At 37.5% G+C, this 17,963-nt stretch overlaps 1 protein-coding gene across 2 annotated transcripts in view; it reads right to left on the bottom strand.

Moving 5' to 3' along the window:
- LOC102739079 (zinc finger protein 586-like) overlaps positions 1 to 17,963 on the bottom strand; it is a 37,659-nt gene that overhangs the window by 6,071 nt on the left and 13,625 nt on the right. For both annotated transcript variants that reach the window (XM_081807787.1, XM_081807785.1), the window contains exon 4: positions 9,959 to 10,031. In XM_081807787.1, coding sequence (XP_081663913.1) covers positions 10,020 to 10,031 — 12 coding nt within the window. In that variant the 3' untranslated portion in view covers positions 9,959 to 10,019. The remainder of the gene's footprint in view (positions 1 to 9,958; positions 10,032 to 17,963) is intronic.

Here is a 17,963-nt window from a genome sequence, read left to right as displayed (position 1 = left end):
CTGAGGAGGCAGGTGGTGCTGAGGGAAACCCCTCTGGCCACTTGGTGAAGATAGAGGACAAATTTACAACCAGCATCATCCAGGAGAGATTTCCATTCCAGAGCTGCCACTGTCTGAGGCACACTGTTAGAGAAAAGAGGCGCGGAGTTTGCCAAGACCACCTGGCTGAGAACCAAGTCTGTGTGTGTCACCTTGTCCTTAGTAAGAAAAGCGAAGTTATAAAGACAGAGGAGTAAGCAGTTTCCCAGGATGCCCACTCCAGTCTGAGGGAATAAAATAAGCCTTACCTCCAACTTGACAGAACCCACGGTATTAACTTCACAGCACACAAATTTTAACAGCAGTCATAGGAATCTGAGGACAGTTGAATTTTATAAGCATCCTCATGCTGCCTGCTGAGCAGAGAGTCCGATGCGGGGCTGGGTCCCAGGACCCCGGGATCATGATCTGAGCCGAAGGCAAATGCTTAACCGCTTAACTGCTCACCCAGGCGCCCCAGCTGGTGACATTTTAACGTGACACAGCTTTCATCTTGAAGAGGTTCTCACTCCACAATGATGGGAGGATGTTAAGGAACCAATTCCATTTTTCTTAAAATGGATAAATAGAGTCAATCATTTCTTCTACCTTTGCTGAACAGACTATATTTCAGGGCAGCCAAATAGATGATGAGGGACAGTTCTTCTGTATAAAATAGCAGGATGTTTGAAATCATTCAAGACAAACGATCCATTTTTATCCTCAAAAAATGGGAGCAGGAAGGGAGAAAAGGGAAGAGACACCTTAGTTACAAGAAACTTCAAAGACAAAAAAACCCTAAACTTTATGTGGATACAATGTTGGGATCCTGATTCAAACAAACCAACTCTTTAAAAGAATTTTTGGAAGAAAATTAGGAGAGTGTGAACCCTGACTATTCAATGATATTACTGAATTATTGTTATTCTGGTAAGTGTGAAAAACATACTTACGTCCTTTGAAGGTACACTTGTGACTATTTGCTGTGGCGTGTAACAGTATATCTAAGTTTTGTGTTTTTTTCTGTAAAATACTCTATTAAGGGTAACATGGGAGGAGTAGAGACAAAATGACCGTGTGCTGGTATTTAATTGTTGACACTCGTTATTCATCCATGGATTTTTTTACACTATTTACTTTCATATATACTAGATATTTCCATTATATAGCAGCTTTCAAAAGCTTTTCTTTCCATCAATAATTTTATTCCATTGATGTGATATTTTTGTTTCACTTTAAGGTGATATATATTATACTCTGTCTTTCATTTTAAAATCTTTTATCTTAAAATACTGATAATTGTCCTCCCAAAAGCAGGAAACTCAAAGTAATTCTGTGTCCAGAAAGGCCTGGAGAAGGTAAAAACTGCCAAAGATAGAAGAGCTTCTAAACTCAGCTAGTTATTCAAATATCTTAACAATTACATTTTTTCAAAAACACCAATGAGTCAGATTGTTGTAAGATACCTCCTGTGGTAGGCAGACTTGATGATATGTGCACACTCTAATCCCCAGAACTGTGGATATGTTACCTTACATGGCAAAAGGGGATTTGCAGACACGAACAAAGCTAAGGACTTCCCATGGAGGAAATTTTCTGGGCAGCAGATAAGAGCATATTCAATCTTCGATAAAGATGTGTATACCCAAACTAAAATAACTGGAAAAAATACCAAATTCAACAACATTTTAAGGATAGACTTTCCTATGAAGAACTTTTCCTTCTTCTGAAATGAACCAAATATTCATATTGGACAATGAAATATGGGGATATTCTCAAACTGATTAGGATCAAGACAGCCACATCAAATGCTGCCAAACTGACTCACTAATTTCCTGGTGGGGTCAATTCACTGTAAATCAAGATTTAAATGTCCAAGCCTGAAAGCTGAAATAGTTGTTTCCTTGAGAAACACAAGAGAATCACTAAAATATATTAGATTTATAACATAGTCCAGGACACAGAAATGTGCTAGAGATACCATTGTAAATCAACACATTTCCTGTCTGTAGGAAATAGTCTCTTTAAAAAAAAAAAAGATTTAAGAAAAATTATCTTGTGCAAAGTTAATAGAAATTTAGCAAAACAACATTAAATCTACGTTTCTGTAAAGGATATTGAAGCAAAATTAAGAACTTTTAATATATTAGAATCAGGATGAAATAACAGCAAAGAAACACTGCAGACTGAAATAGAAATTCTGCAAATAATTCAATTCACAAAATACCTTATGTAATGTAATACCAGTTGAATAGCAATTTTTCCAAAATCCCGCTAGTAATTACAAAATATTTCTAATTAATAAATAAAATGTAAAGTATTCAATGAAGAGAATTGGCCCTGACAAACAAAATATATTAACAAGTTTTTATGCCAAATGGGTGAAGGGGAGGGGGAGGTACAGGCTTCCAGCTATGGAATAAATAAGTCACAGGAATAAAAGGCAGCATAGGGAATATAGTCACTGATAAGGTAACAGTGTTGTACAGTGACAGACAATAGCTACAGTTGTAGTAAGCACAGCATAACATACAGACTTATTCACACACCTGAAACTAATGTAACATTGTGTGTCAACTACACTCAGAAAAAAAAAAAAAAAGACAAAAAATTGAGGATTGTTTCAATGGTACAGAACAGGGAGCCTATGAAACAAACGATTGGTGATAGATGATGGCTAGATGGATGGATAGCTAGCTAGCTAGATGGATGATAGGTAAGTGACAAGTGACAGGTGATAGATGAAGAAAAAAGAAAATTTAGTGAACATACGGCATTAAAATATTTGAGTATTTAATTGAAACACAGAGGTAAGTTTTTACCTGGTACATCAGAGAGTTTTAGAAAATAATATACTCGATCTAAAATATCCTGCTATATATTTACAATGTGGAATAGGGCAAATCATTACTACATATAGCACAGAGCAGAGGACACTTAATTAAAACTGAAATAATAGTGAAATTACTAATATGCCACAAGGAAATTAAAATGAAACTTAAAGAAAATATTTAAATATGGAATATTTAAAAGAGGAAACTATCAATAATCTCCTGGTACTGATATTAATCAGCTGGGTTAACCAAAAAAATGCTGTAATGTATAGGAACAGACAGTATTAAAAAATAATAAACTCAGAAGGCATGTTCGTAATGAGCAGAAAATTGCAAACAAAAATGATGCTCGATTATGTTCAACTATAACATATGAATTTGCTCAGATTGTATTTTGGATCAAATCCCTGTGATTTAAATTTTACATATTTTTCATTCTCTATCACAAACCATAATTGATCAAACATGACTTAATATTGGGAATCCTTTCAAATAGCCTGAAAATTTAAAGATGTCAAAAACCTGAGTGGAGAATATTCAAAGGTTTATATGATATCTAATCTGGTATGATTTTATAACCCATTTTTACCTCAATTGCATTTTTAAAGCCTCTTCACTTTTCATGTTTTTGGAGACATGCAATTTAGGATTTACAGAAATAAGACTTTTTTGGCAATACACGTCAGTCGTTGTCATTACATTAAATCACATTTGACAATTTATTGTCATAAAGGGCTTCATAGTATTCCCTCATTATTCTTTTAATACCTATAGAATCTGTAGTGATGTCACTTCTAACATTTCTGACATTGGAAATTTGTGTACTCCCCTCTTTTTTGTATGATCAATTTGGATAGAGGTTCATCAATTTATTGATCTTAAAGCCTTGGGTTTCACTAATTTTCTCTAGAGTTCTTCATTTTCTATTGCATTCATTTTTATTTTATCTTTATTATTTTCTTCTGCTTTCCCTGGATTTCATTTCTCTTTTTCTGGTCTCTAAAGGTGGAAGCTGAGATCCTTGATTTGAGACCTTTCTTTTTTTAAAGTAGGTTCCACACCCAATGTGGGGCTCAAACTCACCACCCCGAGATCAAGAGTCACATGCTCCACCGAATGAGGCAGCCAGGCACCCATAGACCTTTATTTTTTTTTTTTTAAGATTTTATTTATTTATTTGACAGAGAGAGACACAGTGAGAGAGGGAACACAAGCAGGGGGAGTGGGAGAGGGAGAAACAGCCTCCCCACTGAGCAGGGAGCCTGATGCGGGGCTCGATCCCAGGACCCTGGGACCATGACCTGAGCTGAAGGCAGACGCTTAACAACTGAGCCACCCAGGCGCCCCTTTTTCTGTGTTTAATGTGATAAATTTTCCTTGAAGTACTGCTTTAGAAGCCTCCCACAAATTTTCTTATGTGGAGGGCTTTTTCCCCCCATTCAGTACAGAATACTTTTCTCCAAGAAATTAAAAAAAATTTTTTTGGTGTGTGTGTGTGACAAGGAGAGAGAGTCATTAAACTTAAGAGCTTCTACAAAAGTGCTATTGCAAATATGGCTATTGCCATACCTCTTCGTCCATTATAAAATATGCCCCGAGACTGTGAACAAAACCAGGATGCCTACTCTCTGCACTTGTATCCAGTATTAATATTGATGTTCTTACCTAGTGCAATAAAACAAGAAAATGGATATGTAACATTTGGAAAGGAATAAATAAGGAATTTATCACTAGCCACCTTAACATTTCCCCCCAAATTTCATCTTCACTGAGTCCTACTGTGGAGGTCCAATTTACCTTTTGTAATCCTTCCCTACCCCCTCTACTTGTCTTCACCCAATCTGGTTCTTTTCTCCTTCCATGAGACCTATTACCTTCTAAGACACTATGTAACTCAACTTAGACCCATTGCTTGTCTGTTTCCCTTAATCAGAATTCAATTTCCATAAGGAAACATTCCTTGTTTATGTTCTGTGCGCTCATATATCACATACCTAGGAATGTGTCTGACCCACAAAAGGTACACCGTAAGTATCTGCTAAAGCACTGACCAACGTAACACAGAGTTCCCGTTCTTTCTAACCCTGCAGATCCAGTAGGGTCTCTCCTTTCAATTTCAGTACCGTCAGGTCTCTCGGAAAGAAATCATAGTTTGGATATAAACACTGAATTGACTAAGTGGATAAGATGTGCTCAGCTTAGTTCTCTCACTTAGTAGATTTCAGTGTCTTCTGTTCAATTTCCATTAGGATTTTTGCTCTCCCCACCCTGTTCTGCCATTCCTGTTGGATATCTCCATCAATCACTTTTAAAATTTTTTTTTATTAAATGTTTTATTTATTTATTCATGAAAGTCAGAGAGAGAGAGAGAGAGGCAGAGGCAGAGGGAGAAGCAGGCTCCCCGCCTAGCAGGGAGCCCGATGCGGGACTCGATCCCGGGACCCTGGGATCATGACCTGAGCCGAAGGCAGTCGCTTAACCATCTGAGCCACCCAGGCGCCCCTCCATCAATCACTTTTAATAGCGTTCAGTGATATGCAGTGATAAATGTTTTCCAGAAATAATCTTAAATCCCCAGCAGACACTGTCAGTGTAATTGTAGGTGAAATGATAATCACTTTCCAGCAAGCAGGTGAAATCGCGGAATCTCACATCCGTCACCTCAGGGTCCAGAGGCCCCTTTCCACACCTGCAGAGATGCCATCACTGTAACCACTGCCCTCACAGCTCACACCAGTTGGGTTAGTAGCTGTTTTTTTCCAGTTCTTCGTTATTATAAGGAATTTATCTCAGGAAATCCAGGGATACGCATTCTCTTAAAAGCATGAGGCTTTCTGAAATCGAAACATAAAAAAACTGAGGGGCAGGGGAGACATTTGCTCTTGGAACCAGCTGAGGAAAACAGAGGCTCTTGCCACTCTTGTCCACCTGCCTCAGGGCCACCCCAGCTGCTCCCTCTCCCTCAGTTACAGCCCTTGTGAAACCGTCTCTCACTTGTCTGCAGCACACTGCACCTCACAGGCTCCACTCTGGAGACTTTGCACTGCGGGCGTGTGACCAGCGGTCGGACAAGAGGAGCTCCCAGATGACGAGCGTCCGAGTGCCCGCTGGTGGGATGCCTAAGTACCTCCGGCGACGCTGCTCTCCATTGTGCGCAGGGGAGGTGGCATGCAGTGCTAACTAAAGTCTAATATGTTTCTAAATTTCTCTCATTTGTAAACATTCATATCTCATTTACAGAAAACAATGTCTCATTTGTTTGCATGACAGAAACAGAATTTTTATGGTAAGAAAAATGTGGCAAGGGGCGCTGGGCGGCTCAGTCGTTAAGCGTCTGCCTTCGGCTCAGGTCATGATCCCAGGGTCCTGGGATCGAGTCCCAGGTAAGGCTCCTTGCTCGGCAGGGAGTCTGCTTCTCCCTCTCCCACTCCCCCTGCTTGTGTTCCCTCTCTCGACGTGTCTCTCTCTGTCAAATAAATAAAATCTTAAAAAAAAGGAAAAGAAAAATGTGGCAAGGACTCCTGAGTAGCTCAGTTGGTTAAGCGGCTGCCTTTGGCTCAGGTCATGATCTCAGGGTCCTGAGCTAAAGCCCCATGTCAGGCTCCCTGCTCAGTGGGGAGTCTGCATCTTCCTCTCCCTCTGCTGCCTCCCCTGCTTGTGCTCTCTCGCTCACGCTCTCTCTCTTTTAAATAAATAAATAAAATCTTTAAAAATATATATTAAAATAAGGTGGTAAAAAGTTTGTGGGGAACAGACAAAAGGAATAATCAGGACTTTAATCGTCTCAAAATACAAATGTTACTCTGACAGGTAACCAGATTTTAAAGGTGCTTCAATAGTCTCCTTCTTGTACAAATCTGACATTCTCTCTACCCTCTAGGGACCTCAGCTATCCCTTTGGATCCATCATATCTATATCTAAAATCATCTATCTACCTATCTCTATCATCCATCATTCTATCTATCTATCTATCTATCTATCTATCTATCTATCTATCTATCACCAATCTTTCCATCTAAATATATATGTAGTGTGTGGTCACTCCATCCACTTAACCACCTACCTCATTTTATACATTCTTCTTTCTGACAGAAAACAATTCTGACCAGAGACTGTGACTGACAGGCAGGTTCACCTTCCTCTCTGCTAGAGCAGGAGCACTAAATTTAGATTCTCTCTGTGACTCACAAAGCTACTATGATCAGGTGGACACTGTGAGCCATTATTGCCCTGTGCATTGCTACAGTTCTTTATTGAGACTGAATGGTTAAAAATCACACAGATTTGAGATTCACAGGTTTCTGTTATGAGATCTCTTGTTAAAAAGAAAAAAAAATATTAAGTCCTACACCATGACTGTTAACCTACCTACTGCTATTTAAATACATTCTATGATTTCTCCTCCAAATCATTCCTATTTCTCTCCCTATTCTCTTGTTTTAGTTCTATAATATTTTACTAGCTAGTGTTTTTTAATCTTAACTGTCATTATCAAGAGTCAGTTTTCTACCCCAAAACTTCAACACCATTGCACCCGCTATTTCAATTGCATAGTGTATTTGATATGATGAAATGCTGGAATATGGATGCATTAAAAAATACCTTCTTTGTGCCAAACCTTAATTTAATTCTTTGAAGAAAATAAATACTATATATCATTTTAAAAAGCTATTAAGGAGAAGTGGATGAAGAAACCAGAGTGCTTTTGAGAATAGCATGATATAAATCAGTGAGCATTCTCTACTCAAAGAGGTTTTCAAATATTTTAAACTCCTTGGGCCATTTTTAAAAATTTACACAGTTTTAAAACCTTTACTAATTACAGTTTGTGATAGGAAAATGAAAATGAAAATACTGTACCACAGAAATGTGACCCATAAAACAATTTTGGTAAATTAATAAAAATTATACTTGACAATAATGGAATATCATTTTCAATTGATTTCACTTTATTTTAGAAACAAGCATTTCATAACTTTATAATGTTTACTTCTAAGTACTACCTGTTCACATACACTGCCAGCATTTTATTTTTTATTTGTTTTTAAAGATTTTTTTTTTAAAGATTTTATTTATTTATTTGAGAGAGAGAATGAGACAGAGAGAGAGAGCATGAGAGGGGGGAGGGTCAGAGGGAGAAGCAGACTCCCCGCGGAGCAGGGAGCCCGATGCGGGGCTCGATCCCAGGACCCCGGGACCATGACCTGAGCCGAAGGCAGACGCTAAACGACTGAGCCACCTGGGCGTCCCTACACTGCCAGCATTTTAAAAATCCATTATCTAAATGATTAATATCCATAGTGAGGTCGTGCTTAATACTGTCCTCCTTTATAATCTACATAGTTAAATAACTTCTTTGTATTTAAGTTTAATTCATTTCTGGTACATCTGTATTTATCTCTACTTTCATGTTAATGAAATAAAATGGCCTCTGATTTGGGCCATGCATAGTAATGATGTATCAAAACAAATTTATAAAAATATACCCTAGCATTTTTACATGGCAGATTTGACATTTTTATGTTAAGATAGAGTGTTATTTAATTCTAAGATGAGAGCAAGAAATTTACCCCTACTATTTCAAATAAATCTCCAAGCAGTTTAGCCATGTATTAAATAGCTTTCCCAAATACTTGATAATTTACTTTCATCAGATACGGGTTTTGGTTTATTGACCCTGTTCTGTGCCATTGATCTGTATATTTCTTCAGCAGGGATGAGTTGTGGGTAACGCTCTTTGTATCTGGACTAGCAAGTTCTCTTCATTGAACTTAAGTGTAAATATATGGATGATATAAAATACATTATGTAATATGGAATGCATTTAATATATAGTATATAATTACATATGTTTATATTTTTTGTTCTTTTGTAGTATTAGAAAAATTTAGGGGCACCCGGCTGGCTCAGTCGGTAGAACATATGACTCTTGATCTCAGGGTGGTGAGTTCAAACCCCATGTTAGGTGTGGAGCCTACTTAAAATAAAAATTAAAAAAAAAAAAAGAAAAGGGATGTCTGAGTAGCTCAGTTGGTTAAACGTCTGACTCTTGATTTTGGCTCAGGTCATGATCTCAGGGTCATGAGATTGAGACCCTTGTTGGGCTTCAGACTGGTCATGGAGCCTGCTTAAGATTCTCTCTCTCTCTCCCTCTGCCCCTCCCCCATCCCTCTCTAAAAAAAAAAAGAAAAATTTATAAATTTTAACTTGAATTATATGAAAAAGATACTAATTGTGTTAATTAAATCACTACAGCATTAGACTTTCTATCTTGGGATTAAGTATGTCATGCTATTTTTTTAGTACTGATTTTAAGCTTTTAATAGGGCTTTAATTTTGCTTCAGTACTTCACTACCATTATTTAGCTTATTAAATTATTTAATTTACTAAAGAATATTTTAGTAGACTATTTGGTATTTGGCAAAACTGTATTATCTTTAGTGAGATATCTTTCTTTATAATTGTACAGACAATATTTCCTACATACAGAAAACTGGTTGATTTCTGATGATTTTCAGAGCAAATACATAAATGTTAAACTATGTTATTAATTCTAACATTTTATGTGGTCCTATAGTGCCTCTGAGATATGCAGGCATTTCAGCTCTCAATAATATATTTCCATTTAAAATAAATATATCTCATAGCTATTTTCCCTGGCTTATTGAAATGCCAGGAGATTGGAGTCAATAAGGGACCAGCACAGTCCTCTTATTTCTGATCAGTTTGGGAATATTTCCATATTTCTCCATTCAGTACCAAACAGAGTATTTCTTGAAGAAAACCCATTCTTAGGGAAGCCTCCCCTTAAAATCTTGTTGAATTTCATTTTATATTAATATACTTTAGATCTCTGCTTCTTTTTCCACCACTGATAAGGTTTTTTATCTGAGTAAAATCATTGACTTGCCACAAAGGCTCATACAAAACAGACCTAGTTTGGATACCTGCTGCCAAAGAGTTTTCTTAATGTTATTATTCCTTTCTTTTAAATAGTATGGAAATTTATTAAGCTAGATTCCTTACATTTAGAATTATGTGAAAATCTGATACATTTCATTAAATGATGAGCACACAAGCACCTGTATATTAGGCAGCTTTTACCTTTTTAGTTTCCAAACTGCTCATTTATCTGGTCCCTCTGGATACAGACATCATTTGATTTTTAGAGTCCTGCCTAAAGACAGAAAAACATTTAAATATAGTAAGAATAAAGTAATTTAACATCTAATGAAACACTAAGAATAAAAAGTATATTGTCAGTGTGAAAAATATTTGAAAAATATTTTTTTTAAATATTGAAAAATATTGCCTTAAAGACGTAAAACTTAGAAAATATTATTCAGAGAAGAAAATGTTTTTAAAAACTGGCACAATGGAATATTCCAAATATATGTGAAAGGTAATACCATAAGGCTCATAGACTTATTACCAGCTTCAACAGTTAATTATCAGCACACAGTCATTTCATTTCATCTACACTGCTACCCACATTATCCACACTGGATTATTTAACAAAAAAATTATATATATCATTATATTCTTGAGTAAATAATCAAAAACATACTTCCACACAATGATATGGGATCTAAAGATGGTATTCATTCATTAAGGAGGACCTGAATACCTTTATAATACCTACAACAATAACAAAAACTCAATAATATCATTAAATAACAATAAGAGCTCATGTTTTCCTTATTTCCTCAAAAAAACCCACTAATAATCATTTAAATCAGGATCTAATCAATGTACCCCCATATACTTTGTGGGTTATTTTTTAAAGATTTTATTTATTTATTTGTCAGGGAGAGAGAGTGAGAGAGCACAAGCAGGGGGAGCTGCAGGCAGGGCAGGCAGAGGGAGAAGCAGGCTCCCTGAGCAAGGAGCCCAATGCATGATTTGATCTCAGGACCCTGGGATCATGACCTGAGCCAAAGGCAGACGCTTAACTGACCGTGCCACCCAGGCATCCCTAATTTGTGTTTTTCTATTAAGAGTCTGGCAAATAATAAGTCCTCCTTTTTTCCCCATTCTTATAAAAAAGAAAATAAATGGATCATTTATCTAGAATAATTTAAGACATACTATTAACTTATTGCACCACACTGATGGTGTTTCACACACTGTCCCAGACAGCCACTAAATGTATAATTTTTGCTAATGGTTTACTCAAATTCTAGTTCAGTTTATTGTGAAGGATACTTCAGAGGTAGTACAGTTCCTTCTTACTGCCTCCCACTGGAAGAAGTTTTTCACAGCTTTCTTGCTTGATGGTTTAACAAGATGTTTCAAAGTCATTTTCCTCACACTGACTAGGAATTGTCAAATTTTTATCAAGATGTCTTACACTTTTTTAGTGAGAAATTGCATTTAGAGGTCACAATCTGGAGAATGGAGGTGGTAGTTGCTCAGGGAGTTGGTCATAATATCTGTACCTGTTCATGTCTCTCTATATATTTTAAGTCAAATACAGACTGGTTAATGTTGATTTTTTTCAAGGAAATGAACAAATATATTACCTTAAAACAGTTTGCTTTTCTATTTCTTTTATTTTTTCCTAAAAGTCTTGGTTCTCAAGTATATTAATATTCTTATTCCATCATTTTAAAAAAAAACTATGATTTTACTAAAAAATATGATATTGGATACCAGTTCACAATATCTTGGCTGGTGTTTTGTCTGAATATATCCCAATAAAAATAAACAGACAAAATTATTTTTTTAAGTTTCTCAAAAGTTATTTATATGGATTGGTCACAAACTTCACACATAATGATGTTTGCATACATACACACAAATATATATCTTAAAATTCATTTTGACATTGAAAGTAATAGGTTATTCTAGTATACGTTGGTTTTATGTTGTTTGATAAATGTGCAAAGTATTTCCGTTTTTACAATAGTCAAAATATAATACAAGGTCAGTTGAGAGAAGTCTAACCTTCAACTTTCTCTGCCCCATGAGGCCATTATTTTTATAAGTTTTTTGTTAATCCTTCCATAGTCCTCTTCAAACACTGTATTTATATTCATATTTATACTTAAATTTATACTGCTATTCTTTGCATTCTTAGAAAAATAGACCCTAGTTCACATGCTCATCTGCATCTCACTTTTTTTTCACATAAGAATATATCCTGGAGGTAACTCCCTATCTGCAGTGAGGAATTCCTCCATGTTTACAGCTGCAGAGAGCCAGGGCCCATTATACTCAATGTTTACATTATTTCCAAAGCAGAACATCAGTAGTGACCCTCAAACACATACTCTTAATGTTCATTTACAGTGAGAAAGCCTGTGTTAGGCTTAACGCTGGAATTGCTGGGCGAGATGATGATAACAAATTTTTGTTATTTTTAATTCTTCTGACTTCAATTAAGATCAAGTTCCACTAGATTTTGCTGTGATCAGTTCTGTCAACTTGGAAATGGGGATTTTCTTCCTCTGCCAGGGTTTGGCATCATGGGTAATTCTTCACTCCTTTGTCTTTATAACTTCATTCTGCTTACTGGATACAGTAAGGGCCTTTTCAGATCTTGTCCAAAAGGGCAGGTGGTGATTTATGGAATCGCAGAGTTGCTTTGATATCTCACCAACAGTACTTCTGGGAACTGTCCTCTGGAAGTTGGGAGTGTTTGCGAAAGCTATTCTTGAGGGTCAGAGGTAGGCCACTTTAAAACTTCTCGGGGATGGTGGTGTTGGGAAAGCTGCTGGCTACCATGCACAGCAGGACCTGGGAGCTGGAGACTCACACTGAGACTTCTCTGTCATTCAGTGGTCCAGCTGTGCGCTCACCCACAAGGTACAGATTTCATCCTGGGATATGCTCTCTGACTGCTCTACCTCGGGCCTAGAGTTCCTTTTATCTATCTGATAATCCTGTACTCTTCAGAGCTCTCGCTACTTCTTACCCTCCAATCCCTTGTTATTCCAGTCCTCTCTTTCTTTAAACTTTCCCTGTTCAAATTATGGCACAGTAGTGACTCACGGACCTCTCCACTTCCTCTGTTCCCCTTAGTCTATATACAATACAAAGGCCAGAGTGATCCTTTTAATATACAGGTTGGATCATGCCCCTCTCTAGTCCAATACTATGTACACACTGGCTTACCATTTCACTTAGAGAAACTCCAAATCCTTTACAATGGTCTACAGTGCCCTGCATGACCTGGCTCCCTTAGCCCTTCAGCCTCAAAGCTTTACACTTACTCCCTTCATAGTTGTGCTCCGTTCTCACATTTTCAGCAAAGGTCCAGGCATGATCCTCTCCTTCAGCCACTAGTCTGGTTATTTCATCTGTGTGCAACATCCTCCCAAATATGCAAATCCCTCACCACTCAAATATTTGCTCAAACGTCACGCCCCTGTGAGACCAACCCTGATCACCATATTTTATATTGCCATCCACTCTATTGTACACGCTCATCTTTACCTGAATTTTCTACTGTCTGTATTTGGGTGACATCACTTTACAACTTACTATTAACCCCAATATTTCTTTTATTATTTGTTCTCTGTTTCCATCAATTAGAATGTGAGCAACACATTTTTGGTTCTTTTCACTGGTGTGAACACACATTTAGAATAGCATCTGAGACAGACAAGGTGCTCAATAAATATTTATTCAGCACGGGACACCACCCCTTTCCCTCTGTTTATATACCTTGTCAACTTTCTCTCACTTTACTTTTTCTTAACAGCCAAGTTTGTTTTTGTTCAGTGGTCTCAGAAATAAAAATATGCTTTGGAAAACAATTTTCACGGTAGCCCAGATGCAGGATAGCCATGGACTCAACTGACTTCTCTCATGTCTCAGAACCCAGCGACCTCTACTTCCCACCGAGACTTAGCCAATCACCAACTTCACCAACTTCTCTATTTCTGTAGTCATTCTCTTTGTACAAGTTTGTTAATTAACATTAATAGCTTTACATAATTTGCTCACTTCACAAATGCCTTTCAGATATAATCTTAAGTCCCATACAGACCCTCCCCACCAATTACAAGTGAAGAGACAACCACTTCCTAGCAAGAGGCCAGATCATGGAATCCCCAGTTTTTATCTCAGGCTTCAGAATCCCCATCTCCACAGACGTACAGGTATACAGATGTCTGCAGCTACTATCCTGGCAGCAAACACAATCTGTGTCAGTAGGTGGCTATTTAAAAAAACAAGTATCAGAACCTCTGAGGAAACAGAATGTATTCCATAAAACCTAGTAAGAAACCCATATGAGAAAACCTCTTTCTTCTTGCTCGGGTTGAAACAAGTACTCTTAGGATTGAAAGCATTAGGGAACTTTCTGAGGGGTCCAGACACACTGTCATGCTCATCCACCTGCTTCAAGGCTCCCAAGCATATCCTTCCTTCTTCCCTATTGCCCTGACATCTTCTCCTCTTGCTTCTGAATAAATGGACATGCAGACACTCTCATGACAATCAGGGCAAAGGCTTAACACTAAATGGAAATGAAGAGCAGTAAGATAATGATTTTTAGTTCTCATCTGTAAATGGACACTTGGTTTCTGGGTGGCAACTGCAGATATATGCAGTAGAGTTTTGTTTGTTTTTAATCACTGAGAGCCTGTGTTTAAAGGAGTCTGTTATTACATTTCTCTACAATACCTACGATTGGTGGAAGAGTATAAACCTCCAACTCCCGTCTGGAGATATGACTCTTTCAAGAGAAAAGTGACTGAAGATTCCACATTTAAAAGAGCAGAGATCATCAGGGACTTCAATATTCTCAGGTTCTCAATGTTACCCTGACCTAGAACTAGATTTCAAAATTACTGTGAAATTATAATTATCTATAAATCTGTAACTCTTTCTACCCAACAAGAACTTCACTGTCCACTCTGATCAATATGAAATTCTAGTGTGTTCACCCCTCACACACCTGTAGCATTAACAGGATGGTTTGTTCTGACATATAAAGTTCTACCCATATGATAATTGACTTTCTCTGCTTGACTTATTTTACTTAGCATAATCTCCTCCAGTCCCATCCATGTTGATGTAAAAGTTGGGTATTCATCCTTTCTGATGGCTGAGTAATATTCCATTGTATATATGGACCACATCTTCTTTATCCATTCATCTGTTGAAGGATGTCTCGGCTCGTTCCACAGTTTGGCTATTGTGGACAATGCTGCTATGAACATTGGGGTGCATATGGCCCTTCTTTTCACTACATGTGTGTCTCTGGGGTAAATACCCAGGAGTGCAATTGCTGAGTCATAGGGTAGCTCTATTTTTAATTTTTTGAGGAACTTCCACACTGTTTTCCAAAGTGGCTGTACCAACTTGCATTCCCACCAACAGTGTAAGAGGGTTCCCCTTTCTCCACAGAGAAAGTCAATTATCACATGGTTTCACTTATTTGTGGACATAAGAAATAGCATGGAGGTCATTAGGAGAAGGAAGGGAAAACTGAAGGGGGGGCGGAATTGGAGGGAGAGATGAACCATGAGAGACTATGGATTCTGAGAAACAGGGTTTTAGAGGGGAGGGGGAGGGGGGATGGGTTAGCCCGGTGATGGGAATTAAGGAGGGCACGTACTGCATGGAGCACTCGGTGTTATACGCAACAATGGATCATGGATCACCACATCAAAAACCAATGATGTGCTCACCTCATAATTGTGTGGAGGGCTCCTCTGAAGGGCGCTGGGCCCCCCTCCCAGAGTTTTCTGGTTCTGTGGGTCTGGGAGGGCCTTGAGAATTTGCAATTCTAGCAAGTTCCCAGCTGATGCTGATGCTGCGGGTCTGGGGACTCCACTTGGACAAATCACTTCTCTGCACCCCTGCTGCCCAGTACGTAGTCACTAGCCACAGTTTATAGAGCACGGGAAATGCAGTTGGCCCAACTGGGGTTAATTTTTAGTTATATTTAACTTAGAGGCAATTAACTTGATGCACAGTTTAGAAAACTCTTCAGTATGGTATATGAGTCTTGTTTCAACTGTAAATTTTAAATACAGGTCAACCCTTTCTCATGGAAATTTAATACCCAAATTGAGAATCAAAAACACTGAGCTTTGAAGACAATACCAATAGAGTATGTCATTGTTAAAGTTATTATTTACATGTTGAAATGCTAATATTTTGGATATGATGGATTAAATAAAGCAATAAAGTTAATCTTAAAAAAAAAAACTAATGATGTATTTTATGGTGACTAACATAACATAATAAAATAAATAAATAAATAAATAAAGTTCTACCCAAGTAGCATAATGATGGATATTTCAATATTCTTTCTCTGAGAGCACAGTGCACATAATTTAGCCCCTAAACATGCCTATGGCCACCATTCCCTTTTGATTAAGGGAATAAAATGAGTCCCTTTTTTTTGCCCTTGAATGATTACACTTTGAGCATAGGAGTGACCAGTGATCACAGCTGTTAAGGAGTCAGAGACTCCTCAAAGTTGTCTCTGATTTACAGAAACTGTATAAATTCTCACTCCACATAAAATGACATCTTTGTTGGAGAATTGATTTTGTTTTCTTTTCAAAATTATTTCTGGAAATTTCCCTTGGTTTAAAATTCTTCTTTGATAAAGTTCATATGTATATTCTACTTTTTCTTAAAATTATTTTTCAATTTTAATTGCTGTTATAAAAATCACAATTGTATCTAAACATTTTGAACAAATCCACCTGCCTATAAAAGTTAAAATGAAAGTTTATGTCTAAATACCCCACAACTCCCTCCTTCAATAACCCAAGGACTAAGGGTTGTTGTCAATTAGTACACATCCTTGGAGAAACATTTTGAATTATTTACAACTACTTAGTAAAATCTCCTTTAGATAACCTCTCTCTGATAATTTGTTTGCTTTTTTATTTTTTCTGGTGGGGGGGGAGAGTAGGGAGGAGGGGCAAAGGGGGAGGGAGAGAGAATCTTAAGCAAGCTTCATGAGGTGGGGCTTGATCTCATGACCCTGAGATCATGACCTGAGCCAAAATCAAGAGTTGGACGCTTAACCAACTGAGCCACCCAGGCACCCCTTTTGTTTGCTTTTAAGGACATATTCTGAATGTCCTTTATGTGGGAAAAAAATGCGGTTAATGAAAAGCCCTACAGGAAACATGAAGATAGTAATACATATATTTTGGATTTCCTCCAGATCTTCAACTCCAATTAAAGCCAATTTCCACTTAAAAAAGAAAAAGAACAATTTCCACTTGATATTGATGTGATGGGCTCTTTCAACTTGGAAATGGGGATTATCTTCCTCATTCAGACAGGAGTGGGGATCCTGGGAAATTCCTTCCTCTTTGGTCTTTATAACTTCACTTTGTTCACTGGACATAAGTTGAAATCCAAAGACCTGATTCTCAACCAACTGGTCTTAGCCAACTCCTTGGTGCTTTTCTCCAAAGGGATCCCTCAGACCATGGCAGCTTTTGGATGGAAATATGTCCTGGATAACATTGGATGTAAAGTTGTCTTTTATGTATACAGATTGGGCAGAGGAGTTTCCCTCAGCATCACCTGCCTGTTGAGTGGCTACCAGGCCATTAAATTCTTTCATTTTATTGTTTTTTGGTGCTATCACTTAAGGACCACACTTATGTTCATCCCATTTTTCTTTATACTCTTATTGTTATATATAACATTAGTACAGGGAATTTATATATATTTAGAATTTAACAAATGTTCCTAAAATAGATGCCTCTGTATCTGCCACTGAGGGAAATACAAAGAACGCTAGTAGTGCCCTGCCATGTCAAGTACTCCATCCCAGACACGGTCTGCACCTCCTCCAATAGTAATCCAACAGCCAGATTTTTTTTTTAAATTTTTTTATTCTTACGTTAATCCCCATACATTACATCATTAGTTTTAGATGTAGTGTTCCATGATTCATTGTTTGTGCATAACACCCAGTGCTCCATGCAGAACGTGCCCTCCTCAATACCCATCACCAGGCTAACCCATCCCCCCACCCCCCTCCCCTCTAGAACCCTGTTTGTTTTTCAGAATCCATCGTCTCTCATGGTTTGTCTACCCCTCCGATTTCCCCCCTTCATTCTTCCCCTCCTGCTATCTTCTTCTTCTTCTTTTTTTTTCTTAACATATATTGCATTATTTG

This window comes from Leptonychotes weddellii, chromosome 16, assembly GCF_054177405.1.
Source record: "Leptonychotes weddellii isolate Sample4059 chromosome 16, ASM5417740v2, whole genome shotgun sequence".
Lineage (NCBI taxonomy): Eukaryota > Metazoa > Chordata > Mammalia > Carnivora > Phocidae > Leptonychotes > Leptonychotes weddellii.
The sequence above is the reverse complement of the archived record's forward strand: the minus strand, read 5'-3'. Positions and strand labels throughout refer to the sequence as shown.